The 24,276-nt window shown below is 44.0% G+C and overlaps 1 protein-coding gene and 1 long non-coding RNA gene across 9 annotated transcripts; one reads left to right on the forward strand and one right to left on the reverse strand.

Moving 5' to 3' along the window:
- The first annotated feature begins 4,658 nt into the window (after nt 1–4,658).
- LOC123122345 (proteasome assembly chaperone 4) lies at nt 4,659–7,172 on the forward strand. 4 transcript variants are annotated; one of them, XM_044542533.1, is made up of 7 exons: nt 4,659–4,964; nt 5,092–5,163; nt 5,254–5,451; nt 6,301–6,372; nt 6,458–6,533; nt 6,616–6,680; nt 6,749–7,172. In XM_044542533.1, exons 3-7 carry the CDS (start codon nt 5,269–5,271, stop codon nt 6,854–6,856), a joined length of 504 nt encoding a protein of 167 aa, XP_044398468.1. In that variant the 5' UTR covers nt 4,659–4,964; nt 5,092–5,163; nt 5,254–5,268; the 3' UTR covers nt 6,857–7,172. The 4 variants fall into 4 exon arrangements, with proteins under 4 accessions (XP_044398468.1, XP_044398467.1, XP_044398466.1 ...); XM_044542532.1 differs by having other exon boundaries at nt 4,660–4,964; nt 5,085–5,163; XM_044542531.1 differs by having other exon boundaries at nt 4,663–4,964; nt 5,092–5,451.
- A 9,784-nt stretch (nt 7,173–16,956) lies between these two features.
- On the reverse strand, nt 16,957–22,139 carry LOC123122347 (uncharacterized). 5 transcript variants are annotated; one of them, XR_006460186.1, is made up of 7 exons: nt 21,894–22,139; nt 20,922–21,098; nt 18,508–18,651; nt 18,339–18,400; nt 18,184–18,234; nt 17,611–17,751; nt 16,957–17,520 (listed from the first exon to the last, which is right to left on the reverse strand). It is a non-coding gene; the product is annotated as an uncharacterized lncRNA (long non-coding RNA). The 5 variants fall into 5 exon arrangements; XR_006460184.1 differs by having other exon boundaries at nt 20,922–21,101; XR_006460183.1 differs by lacking the exon at nt 20,922–21,098.
- Nucleotides 22,140–24,276: the final 2,137 nt, after the last annotated feature.

Raw genomic sequence — 24,276 nt, forward strand, 5'->3', positions numbered from 1 at the left:
TCAAACCAAATTAATCTTACAAAAATTTCAACAAGAATCAAATTTTTCCTTGCCTTCCTTGCCTATACTCTCACCAAATTAAATATTACCAAAAATGATGTAAGGTATATGTCGAACAAGATTGAAGTTGCACCACTAGAGTATGTGCCGGTTGCAACGCACGGGCAATTAGCTAGTTATGATAAATGCTAGTGGACATGGCTGCTCCTGCATCAATGATGAGACTTTTCTTTATATGCAAGGCAGGAGCTCTGCCAACTTCATTAAGATAAAAACCCAAAAAATACATATGATGAGACCTAAAAGGGGCATGCCAAAAAATATACCATTTTGCGCACAATATCTCATACACGTGATACTAAACCATTTATTTGATGCCTACGCGTACCACTCGATGTAGAGCTTGTGATACCCTTCTTTTTGGTCGTGGCGTTGGGGAGTGGGGGGTTGCTTGTATGTTTCTTCTTTCAAGCACTGTAATCATTCTTGCCAATTAAGCTCATGGTGAGCTCGGGTGCAAATGGCGGTTGTACGTTCACATGGATGAAAATATGTTTAATGTTTATAACGTTCCAAAAAAATAAAGTATTTTATAACATGACGACGAGATAACCATGAAGGCATGAATGCAGCGGGTACCAACTCACAAGGATGACTAGATCAGGGTTTAAGTTTGTCTCTTTGTGTAAACAACTGGGGCGGCCGGCAGCTAGACTTTCATGTCTTAGCGCTACATTTCCCCCCGTTTAATAAACTTCCAAGTTGCAGCTTACAATCGTCACAGGGAATCTTTCATAAACATATTACTAACAAGCCAGAGAGGTAACTTGTTTCTCAGCTCAAGAGTTTGACCTCATTACCAATATTAAAGTTCCATTCCTTGGTCTTTCAACTCTTTCGGCAGGTGGATTGTCATCCTTGTCCTTTGATTCTTTCTTGTGATATAGGCATGTACGGACAGCGCATTGCTGCTTAAGAAAAGTTGGTGTGAGGAGTGTATTGGAAGTCAATACATGCTGGGTCCTGGTTTTGGTGTGGTGGTCAGCACATAGAGTACTAGATTGATACGTACACCGTTACCACGATACGTGCACTGCATTATTCTAGACCTAATTGAAAAGGGACATATATACTAGACTAGCTTTTAGTTGACCTTGAAAGACAAAGACATGAGAAACGCACGTTCTTGGTTGGCTCCATATCACACCGCGTCCGGCATCTGGTTAAGATAAGTACGGCATCGGCGTCAGGCCCTGGATAGATACTGAAAATCTGAAATGAACGGCCAGCTTATTTTGTTCCTATCTAAGGCACGTAGTGAGAAACAGGAGATGAGCAAGCGCGTGGCCTGATGCCTGCCGCGGTTTATATGCAGGCGCCGGGACGTGATCGAGAAGAAAAGGCAAAGAAAAACACATACACATAATCTGACTAATGAAACCGCAAGCACACACGTGACGGAACAAAACCGATCCAACGGACATGGCGCTGACCATTTCAGGCAATCTGATGCAACGGAGGCCCGATCGAAAGATGAGAAGGGGGAGAACTATCGATTTGATGAATTTTGACCTTGATGGTCCGGCTATACTTTACTCAACAATACGCCTTGCCAATAGCTAAACCGATCTCCGGTGATTATTGATTTTATCATAGGCACGATTAAACTGAACAACAAGGTTCAAATTCCTACAAACAATTAAAAAACCTAGCAAGAATTCTAATATTGCAATCTGAATTGGGAATATGGATTAAGCACAAGATAATGGTGGGGGTTCCTGGTAGAAAATCTGAATAAGGCGATGCTAGAACCGGTGCTACTTGTGATATGGAGTTGTTGAATTTCCCCGAAGAGAAAGACTCAAGCAGTATAGTAGCAGATATTATTTCTCTCAGTTAAGAACCAAGGTTATCGAATCAGAAGAAAGCAACACACGGATAAAGTATATGATACCTGCACACACACACACAAAGCAAATGCTTGCACCCAAAAAAGGCAAGGGGATCGTCACTCCCCTTGTTCGTGCCAGCTGCAAAACTAAATCTGGTAGCGGAAGGAAAAACAATAAAATAAAAAGTAAACAAAATAAAATAGAAAGGTAACTGTAGGATTATTAGTAATAATCGAGAATGGACCCGCGGCCATTGGTTCACTAGAGGCATCTCTCTCATAAGCATAACATCGGTGGGTAGACAAATTACTGTTGGGTAATTGACAGAATTGCGCATAGTTATGATGATCATCCAAGGCACAATTAATATATAGGCATTACGTCCGTGACAAGCAGACCGTTAATCCAACTGCATCTGCTACTATTACTCCACCCCAAGACCGCTATCCAGGATGCATCTCAAAGTAATAAGTTGATGACAAATAAAGTAATACATTAAGCAAGATGACATAATGGATACTAAGTAAGACCAATCAATATGAACGAACCCCATCGTTTTATTCTTAGTAGCAACAATACAATACGTGCCTTTAGCTCTTCTGTCACAAAGAAAGATCACCGCAAGATTGAACCTTCCACAAAGCACCTCTCCCGCTGAAGATAAATCTATCTAACTTGGCCAAAGTAGACAGATACATCATAAAGAAATACAAATATATAAAATTACGCAGCAAATAGATCTCAAGAGACTCAAATAATTCAATGGATAACTCTGATCATAAACTCACAATTCATCATATCCCAACAAACACACCGTAAAAGATTACAATGGATTGATCTCAGATTAGATCATTGTATTGAAGTTCAAAAGAGAGAGAGGGAGCCATCTAGCTACTACTATGCCCCGTAGGTCCTGAAGAAACTACTCACACATCATTATGAAGGCAACAAGGTTGATGAGGAGTGCATCCTCAATGGTTTTCCCCTCCAGCATAGTATCGAAACAACGCTATATGGGATCGCTTCGAAACAAAGGTTTGGAGAGGCGGAAGAATTGTTTCACATCTCACTTTGAGGGTTTCATAATATATGAGAACTTATAGGCCAAAATTAGGGCAAACGAAGCTATGCGGAGCCCACATGTCAGGGGGTGCATCGAACTGGCTTGTGGGGCCCACGTGGGTCTTCTCGTCCTTCCCTGAAGCTTCCAGTGTCTCTTATGTTTCAGAAAAAGTCGTCGTAAAGTTTCATTGTGTTTGAACTTCGGTAGGTATGATTTTTTTACGAAATAAAAAACATGCAAAAACAGGAACTAACACTTGGCACTAAATTAATAGGTTAGTCCATATAAATAATATATGACATATAAAGTTGGGATTGTGTTTTGACTCCCGGGAGCATTTTCTCCAGATGAACAGTACCTCAAATAAAGTGGTAAAATATTTTAAAATTTTCAAAAAAATTGTGGATGTTCGTGTTAGTGTCGCAACCATGCTTGACAATTTTCATGCCAAACAAAACAGTAGTGTTTCGTAGTAAGAAAAATATTTGGTGTTCAATTTTTTTTTCACAGGCCAAAATGTTTAACCTTTTTGCCTAAAACTTTGCATGTAGCATTTGGATTGACTATGAGTACATAAAATTTTTGTTGGATTTTTCTAACATTTTAATAATCATTTTTTGTGTGCAGGAGCACGTGCTCCCGGAAGCCAAATTGGATTTCCGCATATAAAACATACAAAACGGATAATATAATTACATGAAACAATGAAAAATTATATATACGCTGGAGACGTATCAACCGGCGCTGGGTGAAGTTGTGACCGACGCCTGTCGAGGCTAGAGAAGACGTGCCTAAATGCCGCTGTGCTACAACCTGCACTCGCCGTTGCTGAGATGGTGGACACCATTTGTTGCAACCGGCCGGCGTTGGCGACAACGGCACCGCGTGCTGGAATCAACCATGACCCTCGACAACTGCAAAAAATTGCTGCACCCTTCCGACGACCAAGCTGGAACTGGGCTGAAGTGCGTCGGGACTCGGGACTGCCACCCATAAGTGACACAAGCCATAACTGTGGGGGGCAAGAGTTGCAAACCATCATGATTGTGCTGCAATCATTGGCAGCCGTGTTCAAGGGCGACGACTTAAATGCTACCATGAGGTTATGCTGAAATCGGCGAGAATGGGTGCTACAAGGGCGGCAAGCCGGCGTGCTTCGAGGGCAGTCGCCGCGCCCGCTGCTTGCTCTCTCCCTGCACGCTTTATTGTGTGAACTAGTGGTTGGGGCGCCATCCTGTGGCGCCGCTTAAGAGGAAGTTGTGTGTACGTTTTTTATTAAAAAAAACATAGAGTCCTCGTTTCCGTCTAAAAGAATATCTCAGAGAAAAAAATCCTCATATTCATCTACAAAAAGTAAAAAAGAAAAAAATACCACCGCAGTCTAACCATGAGCGCCACTTTGCATAACCCTTCATTTAAAAAATACCAGAGGTCCTCACCTCCATCTAAAAAGAAGAAAAAATACATTTAAAAGATAATCCTTAGCTTCATCTAAAAAAATTATAAAAGTTTTCTCGCTGTGGCCAACTACCTTGCGTCACGTGGCATAGTTGGTTGCCATCCTTCATGCGTAGCTTAATGAGTTTAATTTTTTGGCAAAAAAGATGATGTGAGGGACTGATCCGACGGCTGGGAAACAACGCAATCGGACCGGGAGGCTGGCGCCGCTCGACCGCCGCCTAGCACCGAGACAGCGCTGGCTTCGGACGCGAGCCTTTCCCCTCTTCCTTCTTCTGGCGATTAGGGTTGTCCCCAGCGCCGCCGGCCTGCTGCTGGCACCGGCGCGGTACCTCGTCTCTGCCAGCGCGCGCACCCCCCCCCCCCCCCCCCCCCACACACACACACACACACCTCCGTCGCCAGAGCCTGTCCGCTCCCCCGCCACCTCTCATCCTGAGGACTTCCTGCTAGCCGCCGCCGGCAAGAAATCCGGAGGACCACCACCTTTTCGCGACGAGGCCACTGTCTCCGCATTGAACACTGTTTCGCCACTGCTACCGCGGCTCCAGGTTTGGTGCCCCAGTCTTTCTAGTTGATTTCTTGTTGATGAACTGTATATGCAATTGTTGGTATCTTAGAAATTTGGTGGACTTTATAGCTTGATGCTTTCTTTTGAACTAAATTGCAAGGGCGCAGATCCTCTGACTCGAGTCACCAAAGCATCTGCTTGTATTGGGTCGTTTCATTAGTGCCTGGTCAAATACCAGTGTAAACTGAACACAATCCCATAAGTTTACCTGGAAGCCAAGTGGGGCTCGCAAATTAATTTACCTCAACAATTGTTCTGTGTGCATCTAGATCGGCCCCGGCATCATGTCTTCAGAGGAGCTCACAACAAGCTTGTCAGCTTTGGCGGTGGCTTCACAGGCCCCGATGGCCAGCCAAATCGGTTCTTCAGGTGATCTGTCTTCTGAAGGTGGGGCGCAGGTCACTTGTTTCAGTGAGGACCTGCACGACGTCACGCTCCATTTCCAGATCATAAGGTTCTCTAAACAGGTAACCACAAGTTTCACTTGTAACTTATTGCCAAAATACTCACAAATCACTAGGTTTGTTGGGGCTTCCAAGCAAACTGAAGTCGCGTAAGTTCTGAAATGTGGACAATGTTTGGTTGGTGACTCTCGTCTACAGTTTTAGAGCTGTGTGTAAGGCTGTGTTTCTTGGGATGTAGTTTTCAGACAGTCTATCGAGGTGGCGAAGAAAAACAAAACATGTCATAAGCAGTGGAAGAGATGTTCTACTAGATGTGCCATTCAGTTAGTTGATGTCATGGAGAAAAATCTTATCATTTGTAAAGCTGCCAAAAGAAGATGTTCTAGCAGTTGTCCATGTTCAGTTTCAGTTAGTAAAATAAGTAAATTTTTAACATGAAGCTAAACTTGCCTTGAGCATTTGTTGTAACATGATTACATGAAGTATGCAAGTGTATGCGTTTGTTATCATCCCCGTGCAGTGGCGAATCTAGGACGCAAATGGAGGGTAGGCTCAATTTCAAATACGCTAATTTTTGCTGGAGGTACTGCAGCGTGATGCAATAAGATGGCTGGAAGTTGCTATTTTCTAGGCTAGGCCTAACTAGTGCGCTTGGTAGTATTTTTTTTGATGATTTTTGAGGGCAGGCTTGAGCCTGTTCAAGCCTGTTGAGTAGAATCGCCACTGTCCCCGTGTGAGTTAAGCTTGATTCATTTCTACACAAACTGGGAATATGGTTAGCCATATTTCGGATGATTATTTTTCTTTGAATCATATACATATTTATCCACAATGTGGTATGATCTCCATTCTGCTCTTTGTCAAACATTCATGTGTTATCTTTTTTTAGCCCCTCTTTTTTTTTCCATGCAGATCTATGCATGGATAGGATGCAACAACTCGGCAAAGTTTGGCCATTTATATGCTGCTGCAACCACTCGGCTGGTAACACGCAATCAATATTACCTTAAGAACTGGTGTATTTTTATTTCTATTGAGACTGATCATTATACCATCATGGCCGTTGCAGGGTGATGGAGTGAGTGTCACATCTGTACTTGGAGGAACATCTGATAACACTGGATCAAGCATGGCCCGCCGCTTAGGTACTTTAATTTCCGCTGCAATTGACCCACCTTCATCATATTGGTATGAAAAACACCAAGCTCACGTCACCTCATGTTTCAGTGCTGAAGACAGGTCTGAATATAATTTTAGCATGTAACATTCCGAAGGACAGCCCCATGCTTGAGGTACTAACCGGAACATCTTTGTGTTAGAATTGCCAAGTTTCTGTATCTGATGGGAGCACTGTTTTCAGGCTGCTGCAGAGAGGAAACTTGTAGAGAAGCTGAGAAGTTTAGGCTATATCAGATCTAAAACAGGAGAGGCTAACGCTTCCACAACTCCTTTATCCGCAACACACTGATGGATACTTGTGAACTGTCAAGTCAATCGTAGAGAAAGTCACTACTCTTAACGTGTTTGAAACATTTTGAATGGTTATGAAAGCTCAGCGGAGGCTTACCGAGTGTAGGCATGATGATCTGAATTTTTTGTGCGCGACTATGAACTGCTTCATGTTCACTGAATTATCAAACATGTGGCAAGTATCACATCTGGCATGTTTACACGTCTGCATCTTCAGAGGTTGTGCGCCATCTACCATTTCAGTGTCTCACGTGTGGAACCCTACATTCAGGTATTTGTTGCTCACAGAAATGAACTTTGCTGGTCTTGTTTGAGCCGTGCCTTCATTGAATTGGCAATGTTTCTAAAAATTCTTGATTAATTTCTTCAGTATGTTGTGCTATATGTCTTAGGTATCTCTGTTATTTGATTTTCACTATAATTGCCGCCAACCTCAGAGGCCTCAGTTTTATTAAGGGGATCACGAGTATATTTTGATGCAATATCCTCGCTTTTTGCCCTATACACATTATGCTTTAGAAGAAGAGCTTAACATGGATATGTAAGTTAGGTGTGCTAATTCTATATAGTGGAGTGTGCTATTAGGCAGAAATTAATGTTCTATTCTTTCCCGCAACACATCGAAGTTTTAGCCAACACAGCAAATCACAATGAACTCGAACTCCTCTTACCTTTTAAGACGTGGATATGCGAACTATAGTTATTGTAATAAGTCATCTTTTAGTTGATAGCGAACTATAGTTGTCTTTTAGTTTGTTGGCGAGCTTCCTGCTGTTGTGCGGCTGGCGGCGGTGGGGGCGGGACGTGAAGTCGAGCAAGGCGGAGCTGTGACCCTCGATGGATGCAGAGGCCGGGAAAACCCTCATTTTGTAAATAAAAAAAGAGGATGAAACGATCAGCTGTTCACCGATTCTACACATACTCTTTCAAAATTTGCTTCGGAGGGTAAGATCGGTAGCTGATTGGTCGAGTTCAAGTCCTTGCACGAGTTGAGGTTCCGCTGGGGCCAAGACAAATCAATCATCCGATCCCCCATTTTAACACCCGCAAACCCGCTGAAGCACACAACATCTTATCGACAACCTCGGCAGACTTGGTGGCACTGGCATCGGCATCGACCGCTCATCCTAAGCGCCTACTGTACATGGCGCCGCCAGCCGTCGTGGGTTTCGCCGACCTGCCGACGGAGGCGCCCGGCGCGTCGGGCCCCTCGACAACGTCCTCTGCTCCGCCGTCTGCAGGCCCTGGCGGCGCGCGCTCAGGACCACGCGCCTCCGCCTGCTGGGACGACGGCCCGGCCGCCCGCACCACATATACGTACATGCTTGAGAAACTAGAGCTACGCCCGTTCGTGAAGCTCAGCCCCTACCCCTACCACATCGACAGATGCTAAAACGATCAGCTGCCACGCCGAGCTGAATGCCTGGGTGCCGGACGGCCACCGCGGCCTGAGGACGAGGCGGCTCACGAACCCGCTGCTGGAGAAGGCGTGGGCCGTCCTCACTGAGTCCATGTCTCGCGATGGCATTCTTAGCACGGAAACGCGGGAAAACAGCTACAAGTACCACGTCGATAACTACTGGCGACGAGAGTACGAGGCGCACCGCTGCGTGGAGAGCGAGCGTAGGTGGCTCCCAGTGAAAAACCTTGAGGAAATGAGGATCATGATGGCGGAAGGATGCAGCTTCTGCCGTTCTGCGTGCCACGCAGCTACGGCGTCGCGGGTGACTCTGGCTATCGCTTGTATACTGACAGCATTGCTGCTTAACAAAAGTTGGTGCGAAAATTGTATGGAAAGTCAATACGTACATGCTTGGTCCTAGTTTTGGTGTGGCGGTAGACTTTTTTTCAGGGCTTCCTAGATTTTGAGAAGCTGAGGCATTGTCGGCTGGGGGGGAAATTGATCGAAACGAATAACAACTAGTCATGATTAGGGACAGCATTATATTGATAAGTGCACTGCATATTCTAGAGCTAATTGAATACAGACACACTAGCTAGCTCTCTTAGTTGACCTTGAAAGACAAAGACATGAGAAACACACGTTCTTAGGTTGCTCCATATTACACCTTAGCCATCTGGTCAAGATAAGTACGGCATGCATGCAGTTGTTGAAGTACTGAAATAAACGGCATCAAGTTTTTTATTTATTTACAAAAGCCCACCCAAAGGGCTAAACTTTATTACTCTCTCTGTCTCATAATATAAGAATGTTTTTGACACTGTAATATAAGAATGTTTTTGACACTACACCAGTGTCAAAAACGTTTTTATATTATGGGATGGAGGGAGTATTCTCGAAATAGGGTTTCCCCCGCTTTTTGTATTACAAAGCAACCATCACCGATACAACCCACGATAGGTGCTGGGGCGGAAGCAGCACAAGCACGCCCAAAAAAAATGGAAGAGAAAATATAAAAGAAACAAATGCCGACAACGACGGATCAGCAAAAACGAAGAATCATCGCGACCGCTGCGCCCACGGGGGATCTTCCACCAAGCTCCGACTCCGAAGCGCCCGTACCACACAACACCTCCAAGAAAGAACGCGACGATGACGACGCTGCTGCAAGGGTTTCCCTCGGTACACAACAAGGAGAAAGGAAGGGTGGCACTCAACGCCCTCCAGGAAGGTCCGGCGACACCCTCAAGCGCCACCGTGTCGGAGTCGGCCAGGCCGACAGGGATTTCTCCCGATCCCAACCATCACCCCGGGCGCTCCGGAGCACGCCACCAAACCGTCCATCACCCTGCGCCAATGCGGTCTTGAGTCTCCCACGCTGTCTCACCACGGCACCGCGAAGTGGGACCTGCACAGCGAAGAAGAGAAGCCGAGACTCGGAGCAGCAGCACCGTCAGCACACGGGAGGGCCCAACCTCCACCATCACCAACGGGATCCGACCGGACGCAACAGCAGGAGCATACCAGGCCCGTGGACCCACAGGCCCGACCAGGCCCTCAAATGCCCGTAAAGCTCCACCGTCGCGCTGCAGAAGGTGTGCCGTCGGCGTCGCTGCTCCCTGTCTGAGCCGCCCCTCCACTTCACTATGCTGGAGGCAGCGAAGCCACGCCGGCGCCGACCCGCTAGGACCCAGATGGGGCCCTAAGGGCCCAGATCTGGGCCGGGGTCGCGCCGCCGGCCACCCAGCGCCACCAGGACGCCGGACCGCCGCCACCCGAGCTGCTCCCGCCGCCAAGCCCTGCCCCGGGAAGGACGCCGCGCGTGGGGGAAAGGAAGGCCCGCAGCCGCCGAGACCACCCGGCCAGATCCGGGGCACCGTCCGGCGGCGGCGTGGGAGGGAGGACGGAGGGGTGGGGGCGAGGAGAGGACGCGGGGGAGCCGCCCCGGCCGCCGCTCGGGGAGGCGGCATGAGGCGGAGTCGGGAGAGGGAGTCCTCTCAGAAATGAATTCCACGGAGGGAGTATTTGGCAACCAAGACACTACACAGAGAGAATCTTCCCCATAGGGAAAGAGATGGCTTTGAAAGTCATTTTGGAATTACAGTTTGAACCTTCGAAAGTGCCTTTCTGCTCCCGAGCTCATTTGAGCTCGGTGAACAGTAAAAATTCAAAAAAATTCAAATTTTTTTGAGAGAAACATTCACAAAAGTTCTAAGTGCCTGCAAAAATTCATCATGAAATCACATTCCTGTAAGGCGTGGCAAAAAAAACAAATTCAGTGCTTCAAAATGCTTTTGAAAGTAGCTTTTTCAGAGTACTGTTTTTGTTTTTTTTGCCATGCCTTCTAGGAATGTGATTTCATGACGAATTTTTGCAAGCACTTAGAACTTTTGTCAATGTTTCTCCCAAAAAAATGGATTTTTTTTATTTAGTTTTGATTTTACTGTTCACCCGAGCTCATTTGAGCTCGGGTGCAGAAACTCCGCGTCCTTGAACCTTTTGCTACTCCCTCCGTCCGGAAATACTTGTCGTAGGAATGGATGAAAATGGATGCATCTAGAATAAAAATACGTCTAGATACATCCATCTCTCCGACAAGTATTTCCGGACGGAGGGAGTATATAAGAAGTTGTAGTTAGAGGAGGATCTACTGAAGAATGCCTTTTTTGCTAAAGTATGAGCTACGCGATTCTTCAGTTTGGGAATGCGTTATCCTGGATTGATTGAGACATGAAGTGAGATTGAACAATTCAGCTAGGACAGGTCTGATCCTCCATTGACCTGGATGCTTAAGGAGATCCTTGGCTTCAGCGGCTTCAACCTTGACAATTGTTGCTGCAACAAGTAGACCCAATGCTTTCGCCAGCAACACAGATTGAACATTTGCAATTGCTGCTTGAATGAATATTAAATTTCCACTAAGCTCATTCCTTAGAGAAATTCCTAGGGAAGTTTCATGAGTCGTCAGTCGTCACTATTGGGTTGTATGCTACAGGTTGTATATGCACATTTGTACTTGGGAGCAGGTTAGAGCCTTCTCCATTAAACATGCATTAAGCATTGCATTTTAAGCCTGCAGAACCTGCATAGGACTCCATTTTCTTCTATTGAAAAGGAGATTATTTCTGACTTTCCATATGTTCTAAAGAATTGTGAAAACATTATCGAGTTTTAGCTCTTGTTGAGAGGACATAATCATTTCAATGATATCAGCAAGATATAAATTGGAGTCCAGCATACCAGTTTTGAGGCCAAATTTAAGCCAAATTTATCTAGAGAAACTGCATTGAAAGAAAAGGTGCAAATCCGATTCTATTTGACCACATCTACATCTTTATTTCAGAATGCCTAGAAGCTCTCAATACCGTTGCAACAACTCTACTAATAAGCCTCCAAGCAAAAAAAAAGAACCTAGGGTTCATGGTTTTGCTTTTCCAAACCCAATTTAGGACAGAAAATTCTTGATCCGAAGTAAGTGATCGTCTTCCCAAAGAGCTATCTCTGATTTGCTGCACAGAAGTTTTGTATGCATTTTTTGTTGTACAATCAGCATTAGGAGTGTGAGTCCAACAAATGGTATCTTCAAGATTAGCATTGATAACTGGAATATTCAAACTTTCATTCTTTACAGAATCATCAAATAAGCAATCATTTTTGTCTTTATCCGAAAGTTTGGATTTGGACTTCCAAAGATCACTAATGATACTAGGACAGGGTCCCTCTAAATTAGGCTTAAGATGATCATAAATATTCTCCCAATCTTTACACCAAGTACTAGTCCATATGTAAGAGTTGCCTTTAGCTGTTTAGCAATTTGAAGCTGACTAGGTAGAACTTTTATAACAGTTGTCCAAAAAGCTGACTATGAGAGCTAGGTTTGCAAATAGAAGAGTTACGGAAATATTTAGCTCCAAGAATTTTTGTCCTAGCTACTAGGACCAAAGGGTACCCTAACATCCATCAATTACTAATTGATATGGCCGTAGAGAAACATGTGGAAATTGGTGACCCGAATCCCCGGTAGGATGCGATGGAGACGAAGCGGCGGAAATAGTCGGTCTCTCCACGTTTCCACCACACCCAGCCCAAAACGTGTGATGTGCTTTTCAATCCACCGCACCCAGCCCTGCCCCCCGACCGATCTGCCGTTGTCAACTCTTATGAGCTTATCGGAGTACATATATACTATCTGCAGTGCACCGTCTGCCGTGCACCAACCCTTTTTCCCCTAGCTAGCTATAGTTCGCTTTCTCCCAAACCCAAAGTATTCTTTTCTACCAAGAGAGTGAGAGAAAGAGAGGCCGAGATGAAGCTGGTGTGGTGCCCGGAGACCGCGTCCCAGGCCTTCATCGCCGGCGTCAGCGCCCTGTCAGAATCCGAGCACAGCCCCGCGGGGTCGGCGGGCGTGGCCGAGCTCGTCTCCGCCATGGTCGGGGGATGGAACGCGCAGCTTGTCGTCGAGGCGCCGGAGGTCTCGGCCACCGACTCGGCTACCACGAGCCTCGCCCTCGCCGCCGCCGCCCAGCGCACGGGTGGCCGCTACGCGCGCGTGCTGGCGGACACGGACCGGGTCATGGCGGGGCTGGATGGCGTGGACTTCCTGGTGGTCGACGCGCGGAGGCGGGACGCCACTGCCGTGCTAGCGGCGGCCAGGCCCGGGGCGAGAGGGATGGTGGTGGTGCGCCACGGCGACGGAAGGCGGCGTGGCACGAAGGCGCTCGAAGCGTCCATGGCGGCAGGAACGAGGATCGTGCGGTCCGTGTACCTGCCGGTCGACAAGGGCGTCGAGGTCCTGCACGTCGGCGTGGGCAAGGGGCCGAGCATACAGGGCCGGCGCAGCCCAAGAGTGTCGAGCCGCTGGATCCGGCACGTCGACCAGGAAACCGGCGAGGAGCACCTCTTCCGCCGGCAGTAATTCAAACCGCTAGCTTTCCCGTACATCAATCGGTTGCAGTACCGGCCAGGAGCTAGGTGGACATGGTGTCCGGCTTCTTTGAATCTTCCAGCATGCTTAAGAGATGGAGGGAAACTGTGCTGAACCATGGTGTAAATAAATAAAAATCACTGCAACTGGCTAGCTTCCTAGCTTCATTGTGAATTTGAGTACCCTTGGTATGATACTGAATCATCCATGTAGATGGTCTCTTAAGTTCAACAATCGCAGTGCATCGTTTTTTTAATGCAACATTTGCAGTACATCGTTTGATTTAAGTGTGTTCCTTGTGTTGAAATTAGCAAAATCATCTCCAAAAATATAATATTCCGTCTAATCCATATTAAGGACCAACGTCACCCCTTTCACAAATATGTCAGCCATACACAGAGGCAACTCACTAGGTCCTAGCAGCGCACTCCTACCAGTACTAACACATGAGACACAAAGAGCCACACATGCGCCACGACCACTGACATGTGACATGTGGGACGGCCACTGACATGTGACATGTGGGACGCAAAAAGCCATACACACACCACACATAGGTAGGCACAAAAGTCCTACACATCCGGATCCATTTCTAGGGGGGCTTAATAGTTGTATCAACATTTGAGAATTGACTGGCAATGACTGTTATGACAATAAAATATCCCCATAACCGGCAAGTTTCCTAGCTCCATTGTGAATGATATTCTCTTTGTTGCTCTAAAAGTACTCCGTTCGGAATTACTTGTCTCGGAAATAGATGTATCTAGAACTAAAATACGTCTAGATACATCCATTTCTTCGACAACTAATTCCGAACGGAGGGAGTAAGTGTATTTGATATGATGATGATACATCCATGTAGATGATTTCCTAAGTTCAACATCGAAGTCCATTATTTGCTTTAAGTGTGTTCCTAATGTTTAAATTAGTGAAAGCATCACCAAAATTGCAGTATATATGACTTGACTAGAAGATGCCGCGCCGCTCTTTGTTCATTGGACCATTTTCAATTGGTGTCTCTGTTTCTCTCTTTTCATTGCAGATAGAGGCATTGACGATATCATGTGGTAAAGAAAAAGGCCGGTGAAGTAAGGAGCCCTTCCGTTCGGCAAGGCAACAACATGCCAACCCCACTCACCCAAAGCGGCAACAAAAATCAATAGAGGTCAGCACCGTCCCCTTTCACACACGTGTTGGCCATGCAAAGAGGCGAATCACGACGTCTGAACAACGCACTTCTACCAGCACCGACACGTGAAGCGCAAAGGTCCGTACATACGTCACACCTACCTGCAAATAGGCCAAATAGACCTACACAACTGGAACAACAGCCACTTACGGCTGGGCGCAAGCGGTGCCCGAGCCCCAATGCACCACAAGGCTCCCTTTCTAAGAGGCCTGGTAGTTCTAGTGTTATGTTATTTGGGTTAGAAGTTGCCATGGTAGGATGTTATAAGCTTATCCACACCTCAGTTGTGTGCTTGATGAAAGAAAATGGACACGTCCCCTCCCTTCAAATAAAAAATACAAGGGCACTATTTTGGAATCTGTCATTTATAGTTGCCGACTTCCTCAAGCCAATCTGAGAAAGAAATCACATCCATCCTAAAGAGTAGGGAATTATTTTTTCAAACGTACTTGTTTTCTTTATTTGGCATTGCACGAGAAAGCCATGTTGGTTCGAAATTCGGTTCTCTTGGCAATCTGAACTGACTTCAACTCTTCTTTCCTTCTATTGTCTTGTGTATTCTGCCTCGAACCTAAGTGTAACCCATCAAGGAAGGCTTTGGTAGTCTCTAGATGGTCGTGTTGGAGTAGGATTCCACCAACACTTCGTACACGAGCAAGTACGCCAAATTATTTTCAGGGAAAGCACACCAATTTATAGATGTTATTTGAAACTGCTTATGCAACCATCACCTCCAAGAATATTATCTCACAAGGTAGATCACATCATTTGTTTCATTTGAGAGTAGACTTGATATACTTTACAATCATCCTTGACAATGCTTGAATATGTCATTTTTTTGCTACCACCCTTCCTCTATCTCCCCCCATTGCAAAGCTCAACTACTGTTTTGCAAATAATCATATAAAATTTTGATTGACTTTACCTAGTTATTTATCAATTAGACTTGTACTCCCTCCGTAAACTAATATAAAAACGTTTAGAATACTAAAGTAGTGATCTAAATGCTCTTATATTAGTTTACAGAGGGAGTACCACTTTTCAACATATTATGATAAATGCTAACGGACTGGTATTCCTGCATCAACGATAAGATCTAAAAGGCATTTTTATATCCATCGAACATGTTATTTTAGGTAAGACATATATAAAAGTTCGACAATTTACACACAGTTTCACTCATACACAATACTCAATCAAGTTCATTGGTGCAAATGGTAGCTGGTGGTTGTTAACTTGTATAGTATGAAAACATATTTGAAATGTTTATAACGTTCCTCACAAAAAACAACACATAACGATGACTAGATCCGGGTGTAAGCATGTCTCTTTGTCTAAACAACTGGCTGGCGGCCGGCAGCTAGACTTTCATGTCTCTTTTTTTTTTGAAACAAGAGACTTTCCTGTCTTAGCGCTACAGTTTCCTCCTTTTAATAAACTTCCAAGTTGCAGCTTACAGTCGTCACCGGGAATCTTTCATAAACATACCACTAGCTAGCCAGAGAGGTAACTTGTTTCTCAGCTCAAGAATTTGACCTCCTTATAATACAGAGACGTGTTACCAATATTAAATTTCCGTTCCTTCGTCTTTCAACTCTTTCGGCAGCCGGTTGATTGGGATCTTTGTCATTTGATCCGTTCTTGTGATAAGCGCTTGTACGGGCGGCATTGCTGCTTAAGAAAAGTTGGTGCCAAAAATTGTCAATATGCACGCACGTACTTGGTCCTAGGTTTGGAGTACTAGATTGGCATGTACACCGTTACCACGATACGTGCACTCCATTATTCTTGAGCTTGTAGTTGACACTGAGAGACAAAGACATGAGGAAAACACATTCTTAGTTGGCTCCATATCACACCCAGCCTTGCATGTGCATCTGGTCAAGATAAGTACGGCATCCAGTTGTTGGAGACTTGGAGTACTTGTCGTCCGAATCCTGGATATTGAAGTGAACGGCCAGTTTATTCGTTCCTATCCAAGGAATGCAGTGAGAAAAAAGAGATTTTTTTTTAGCGAGTGAGAAAAAAGATGAGCAAACAACCAAGCCGTCACCGCCGTTTATATAAGGGCCGACCCTGGGCCAAGCCAAAGAGGGCGACGGCCCAGAGCCTAGCCAGACTAGAGCCCAGACCATGTGCACGTTTGGTCTCCCATCAAAAAAGAAGTGCACATTCGGTCTCATGTAAAGGCCCAACTAGCATGGAAACGAAGACCCTATGAAGAATAAACGCGGCCGCTTTGTCTCAAAAAAAAAGGGACTGTCTAATTCACATACGGCTGAAAACAATTTCATTTTCAGTCATATTTTCAGCCAACCAAAGGAGGACAAGTGTCCTGTCCTTTCCCCGTGTACCCTATCCACCGAGTCCCCTTTACCCCAAATTCGCTTTTATAAACAGGCTAACACCCGGAGCTTCAAGACGGATCCACGCCTGAAACTTTTGAAACACTAACACAGAACTTCAAACGGGTCCACACCCGAAACTTCTGACGCACACACAGATATCATCTACAGTAAGCAGTTACAAATGACTACTACACTAACAATACCACTAAGAAAATGCTCTGCAATGCCACAAAAATGCCAATAAGAAAATACAGATTAAAATCCAGTAAATTTACACTGCAAATGCCACTAAGATTAGCACTGCAGAAATCACTAAAATGACAAAAAATGCACTGAAAACCCCCCTTACAAATACAGTAAAATCCAGTAAGAATTTACTAAAATTACAGTGTAAACTACTGTGTAAATTACTATGTAAAACCGCTAAGATTTACTATGTAAAACCAATTAGCATACAGTGTAATTCCACTGGGCATTACAGAGCAAAATCAAGAAATAACTACACTATAAACCATCAGGTACTACAGTCAAAAATAAACCATCAAGTACTAGTCAAAAATAAACCATCAGTTGCGCAGGACGCCGAGGCGGAGGGCAAGACCAGGAGGGCAAGACCAAGCGGACGTCGGTGCCCAGGGCATGCGATCCCGCGTTGGTGATGACGACGAGATGGGTGATGTCGCCCGCCGTACAGCCCCACTCGGCGATTGCATTCACCGCAGCCGAGGTGGCGTCGAGGGACAAGTCCGGGTGCGTGGCGAGCAGTTCATCGGTGTGTGGAAGAAACGCATGCCGATGCCTGTCATCCCACATAGTTTGACAAGGGTTTGCTTGAGGTTAGTGAGGTGGTCGCTGTTGGTGACGCGGAAGTAGTAGTCAGGGTAGTTACCCTGCGGCACGCAGTGGGGCGGGTTTGCCGTGCCAATGGCCAGCACCGCCGCTAGCCAGTCCGCACGCTGGGCAACACAGATCTCGCCCAAGGTGATGGCTCATGGCTGGGATGCGGCTGCTGCTAGCCATGGTCGCTTTCCTGCATGCAAATATTAAAGAGAGTCAGTTTCCTTGAAATCTTAGGTTCCAAAAACCCCTATCTTCTACTCCTATCCTACTTGATAGCTGAACCCAAGAACCTAAATTGGATAAAGTGGATAAGAACTTGCCAAAGTATCTAGTGAATGTGTTTACTACAGGAAAATCAGAAGACCTCTTGCGCTTCTACAACACAACAAGAAACACAAACAAAAGAAAGAATCATGATAAATTACACTAAAATAAACAAAAGAAAAGGACATCTAGCAACAACAACTAGAACTAGATGGAACTAGGTTCTTGTAAATAGCCATTCCAGAAAAAATAGATATGAGGAAGATTACAAAAGGAGTTATCTACAACTTATTTCTATATTTATCATAGAGAGGTTGCATGCAAAAAATGGAAATACAAACAACAAAAATTAAAATACCACATTGCAAGCTCCAACATTTGTAATCCTCCGTTTTCAGCAATTCACTTTCTGTAAAAATATAAAAGTGGGATTATCCATTTACTACAAACGTGCATTAACTGATACAAAAATGAAACTGGTACAGAAAGCATTAACTATAACATCACACTTACATGAGACACATAGAACTCATACAAAAGCTTTCTCAAAATCAGGATCATCCATTTTGACCTTCCTGCAATTAACAGATGAAACAATGAATGAACTAAAAACCGGAACAAATAAGCTACCAAACAACAAGAAAACAAAAAAAGGAAATAAAAATCAAATTAGAAATATAACCTCCGAAGCTTGAAAAGGATCATCCTCAGCAACATCATTGGGGACAAAAGGATCCCCATCTGAATCATCAGAATCTTCAACACAAGCAGCATAAGTGTCCTTACCAAAAGCCTTCATGAGTCTACCCATACTTTAAACTATAACCTAAATATATACAGACACAAATTAAAGGGCAAAAAGTCTGAGATGAAATGGCAGAAGGGATAAGACATAACAAAAATATAAAGAAGATATGCATTGATAGCATTTACAGTCTACATCTCTTTTATTTCACTACATAACCACTATAAACCCACTACCCATCTAAGAAGATTTCAATGCTTGCAATGCACATCCACTATTTGTTCTAAATCTACTGAATGGGGGAGAATCTACTTAAAAGGATTTCCACTGAGAAATGGGAGAGAATCTACTGAATCTATACACTCAAGCATGCGAAAACTAGGATACAAAAAGGGAAAGGGCATGGGCATGGGCTATAAATAGGAAAAACATTGCAAGCCCACTAAGAATTTTTTTAGAACACACTGATAATTACACTGTAAATACAGTGACAAATACATTGAAAGTCCAATATGAATTACATTGCAAATCCACTCGCAAATACACTGTAAATCCAATTCAATTACACTGAAAAATCCACTTGCAAAAAACATTGTAAATCAACTACCAATTATAGTGTAAATCCACTTGCAAATACACTGTAAATCCAAGGCAATTACACTGGAAAGCCACTCACAAATACACTGTAAATCCACTCACAAAAACACTATAAATCCAAAAAGGAATTACACTGTAAATCCCCAAAAAGGAATTACACTGCAAAACCAAAAGGATTTACACTGCAACCAACTAAGAATTACAGTGAAAAACAACTACGGATTATGCTGTATACCTATCCGCTAGAAAATTACACTGAAGATATACTTAGTTACACTAAAAAATCCACTATGAACTACACAGTAAATCACTGAAATTCCAAGGCAATTACACTGTAAATCCAAAAGGAATTACACTGTAAATACAAAAGGAATTACACTGTAAATCCAAAAAGGAATTATATTGCAATCAACTGAGAATTACAGTGAAAAGCAACCATGAGAAGCCACAAAATTAATACTAAAGGATACAACAACATAAGTTTCCATGAATTATGAATCAGGACAATCTAGGTTTCTACGTGGCAAAAGTAAGAAATCAGTACTTACAGTGAAAATCTGAAAAAAAAATTACACAACTACATAACAGAAATTACATTGTAGAAAGACTAGGAAATGCTATTTACTAGCACTGTTACTTGCTAGAAATTACTGCATTGAACAGTACAATTACTTTCCAGAATTGCACTGGAAATTAGAGTAGACTCACAATACAATGTAAATTACAGTAGATGTACAGTAGAAATATAGTAAATTAACAGTATAATTTACAATAGATTTACAGTCAAAACAGAGTCGATTTACAGTGTAATTTAGAGTGCAAAATTCTGCAGTTATATTAAACCACAATATTTACAGTTTTACAATTTGAATTACACTGTCGACTTACAGTGTAAAAAATACAGTAGAACTACAGTGTAAATAGTGTAGTTTACACTGTAATTTCAGCAGATTTACGGTGTAGTTTATAGTAGATTTACAGTGTAATTTGCAATAGAATTACAGTGTAAAAGATACAGTATAATTCCAATAGATTGAGCATGTGATTTGCCGTGTAATTTCTAGTAGAATTATACAGTAGAAATGCGGTGAGTCTTACAGTGTAATATACAGTACAATTACACCGTAAATATGGTGTAATATACAGTATAACTAATGCAATTCCCAGTGACACTTTACACTAGATTTACAGTGTAAGAATAGTAGTATTATAGTGCAAATGACAGATGAATTACAGTGAGTTCTACAGTATAATTGAAGTTGGATTACAGTGTAATATACTAGATTTACAGTGAACTGACACGTAAAACTGCTGGAATTCCTCCATGAATGTTAGTGAGAATTTCAAAAACTCCCACCTCCTAACAACATAACAAACACTAGCTGAACCACTAACTGAAACAACACAATACTGAAAAACATGGACAACCCTGCAAAAATATAGAATGTAAAGGGATGGTTGTTACTTGGCAAGTAGTTGCTTGCCTGCTTATTTCAAAAGGATATATGACAAGCATACAGGCACACACAAGTGCTTCTTAGTTCAAAATACTACATGCCAAACACTCGTATGAGGAGAGGATCACACTCACACCGCGGCCACATAGATAATGGCTGCTTCTTAATTACTAGTACTAGTGTTTCAAAACCCATTGCAAACACCCATCAATCCACACAAGCAAGCGGCCAGCTGGATGCAAGCCACACTTCACACACACATTAACAAGGGTTGGGCATGTAGACAAAAGCTCATACCAGACAACTTATTTCAGAGGCACAAAGGCGAGCGAGAGCCACCAAAATGCTCACGCCTAACACCCCTGAAGCTTTTCCCTCCATGTTTGAATTGAACAGCTAGCCAACAACCCATAGGTGTCTAGCTATCCATGAGAACACAGTAAACAACTGTGGTATTGCTCAGCAAATGAGTAGCTACTGTAAATAAAATGCATCAGCTGTGAACATATTACATGGTAGTGGTACATAGAACATACTACAATGATCAAAATTTACACTGCTAACCAACGAGGTACATAACAGGGGGTGGCTATATAGCCACAAAATGAATACTAAAGGATAAACAACATAAGCTATCTGTGAAAATGAACATATAGCTACAAAAAGCATACTATAGGATACAGCAAAACAAACTAGAGCATACACTGTCAGCTAGCAGAATCTGGCAGAAAACACTGAAGATACACTGAAAATCCACTATGAACTACACAGTAAAATCACTGAAAATCTAAAAAAATAGAAAGTACACTGTTAATCACTGCAAATCCACGAATAGGAAGTACACTGAAAATGAACTGGGAGATTACATTATAAAACCGAAATAGGAATTACAGTGAAAACACCCTCATAACCACTAAAAATTTGAAAACCCCAGTGCTAGAAAAATAGTCTAGGGGATTCTAACACTGGTGACCACGGGAAAAATTACATCCAGCAAGTTCGAATTGGCTCAATACAGCATACTGCTACAACTAAACAAGCCAGCCTATGATTGACAACCAGCCGAATTCGAACAACAAAGCAAATACAGATCAAATCAACGACACATAGCAGATCAAACGATGCGCATCCCAGGCTACCCCAGCTAACGCACATCCCATAAACAGCGCAACCTCACACATCTACACTAAATATAGCTGCGGGGGATCGATACAAGCAACAGATTTGACTGACAGAACAAAAGAACAAAACAAAAACGAGGGTAAATACCGGATCCGACGAATAGAAGCGGCGACGGAAAATGGGGACGGGTGTGTGCGGGGCCGAGAGATGCCGCAGACACCGGCGGCAGACACAGAAGGGAGGAGGAGGGAACGGGACAGCCCGAGGCATGGACGAGTCACCACCAAACAATTGGATCGAGCGGCGAGGCGGAGCTCCCAATCACCATGGCGCTATCTCTCTGGGAGGAGGAGGACGACCGACATTGGGGGCGAGTGGAAATTAACGGGTCAACTAGACGGGCCCGATAAGAGAAACCAGAAGAAACCGGACGAGAAAAAAAAAAGAAACACACGAATCTCGGCGCGCAGATCGCACGGCACAGAAAACAGATGAAAGCGAATTGTTTTCGTCCGTATGTAAATTAGCAAAACCGAAAAAAAAACGCGGCCGCCGTTTCACTTTTCTTTTCCCCTTCTCAACTTCTTTTCCGATGGACTGCAACTTCTTCTACAAGCACTCGCATCCTGGCGAGCAGCAGCGGCAGTGCGGCACATTCTACATGCTGCTGGGTCACTGGGTAAGGGCTTAGTATAATTCTCGAATTATATACCTGATCCTGATGGACTTTGCTTCTATATATACCTTACCTTGCACCATTAGATGAAGCTTCTTGATGTATGTGGTTGCTACAGCCTACAGATACATGCATGCATGTGCAGCTAGCTTCACACATTCTATATTTATCATCCAGTCAGGATATATTGCTTAGAGCATCTCGAGCAATTTGCCATATCAGCAGTTGTCAAATGGAATATGGAGCATGCTCCATATTGATATGCAGGCCGCGGCGGCTGTGCGCAAACATAGAGTCGTCGCAACGTGGCCTTTATATCTTTTTTTTTCTTGAATACGCACGAGTGTGTGTATCATATATTAAGAGAAGAAGGGGAGAGAACCCTTTCATTTCTTTGATATTTTTGTCTTTTTTTTCAAAAATATAGGAGCAATTTAAGACATATCAAACCCATGCTTCAACATGATAAATTAGTAGAAACTATGATCAAACTATAGTAGGGGCCAAAACCTGCGCATTACATATAATTAGCAACTACAAATGTCATTTAATGACATTTTCAACCTTGACATTGGCACATATACTATGCACACTAGTAGCAGGCGCATCTAGACATCCTCATCCTCCTCCGCGGACGAAATATCATCCATCCACACATAGGGGTCGGACTCATGAGCTGTAGCCACAATGTTTGCTCATAATCGATGGCATCTGAGATGTATTTGATGATGATGATGATTTTTCTTTTGGATGACGCTTGGCATGACCGCGGCACTGAGGTGTCCTGCGCATTGGACGTACGTGAAGAAACTCGGTGCTCGGATGAAGAACCTTGGACATACCTGATATACCTGAGTGCACACACATGCATGCATCATTTGCCACATTATTCAATACGGTAATGCTAACGGTCGCTGGGAAGAAAATCGCAGCGAACACTCTCACAACCATTTGATCGAGGTCAAACGATGGTAGAATTGCCTTCTCTGGAAAGAATTATCATATGTTAGTCAGAAGAAGCTGTCACCCCCTTTAACTAATACTGCCATGCAAAATGTTTGCAAATGCCAGCTTTCAGCTAACATTCGCTAGCTAAGAGGGTCCTTGATATGGTACTTCAAATTTGAGGATAACTGATTCCAGCTAGTCCAGGTATGTATGTTCACGTTTCGTTGCGGGCAAGACAAGGCAAAAAAAAAAAAATGAAAAGTGTAACGCCCACACGTGTGGGCCTTAGCCAACTCACCCACACGCCTTCATCACCGTCTAGTAATTTCTGCACGAATCTTGGCACGAATTAGCTGATTTTATATGCCACGTAGGACAACTCGCATGTGTGGTGTGTGAGAGAGGACGCCCACACATCCGTTTTACCACACGGAGGGGCCGGTGTGTGGGCGTTTAGCAGTTCGCCCACACACCAGTTTTCAGTCACGCACAAGGGCTGGTGTGTGGGCGTTTGCCATCTCGCCCACACGCCCGCCTCCTCTCCCACACCCAAGCTGCCAGTTGTCATGCGTTTTGCAGTGTACATGGCAACTGCCCTAGTGTGATTGCAAGCAGATGACAACTCTCTCTTTTTTTTACCCGAACATGTCAGTTGCCATATGTTTTGCATGGTACATGGCAAACTGCCCTAGCGTGCACGTAAGCAGATGGCAACTCTTTCTTTTTAAATGGCAACTGCCCTAGCGTGCTTGTGAGCACATGGCAACTCTCTCTTTTACCCGAACATGTTTTTTGCCATGCCTTTTTTTGTAGCGCTACATGGCAACTGCCTAGTGTTAGTAGGTGGCAACTCCTAAAGTTTTGAAATCATGACAACTGCAGTAGACCAGACCACACATGGCAACA

The sequence above is a fragment of the Triticum aestivum genome, chromosome 5D, assembly GCF_018294505.1.
Source record: "Triticum aestivum cultivar Chinese Spring chromosome 5D, IWGSC CS RefSeq v2.1, whole genome shotgun sequence".
Lineage (NCBI taxonomy): Eukaryota > Viridiplantae > Streptophyta > Magnoliopsida > Poales > Poaceae > Triticum > Triticum aestivum.

Excerpts from the sequence above, each read along its gene's own strand:
- LOC123122345 (XM_044542533.1), top strand. The coding sequence starts at position 5,269 with ATGTCTTCAGAGGAGCTCACAACAAGCTTGTCAGCTTTGGCGGTGGCT. Across the intron at positions 6,373-6,457 it reads CTGCTGCAACCACTCGGCTG|GGTGATGGAGTGAGTGTCAC; the intron begins GTAACACGCAAT and ends TGGCCGTTGCAG. Across the intron at positions 6,681-6,748 it reads AGGACAGCCCCATGCTTGAG|GCTGCTGCAGAGAGGAAACT; the intron begins GTACTAACCGGA and ends CACTGTTTTCAG.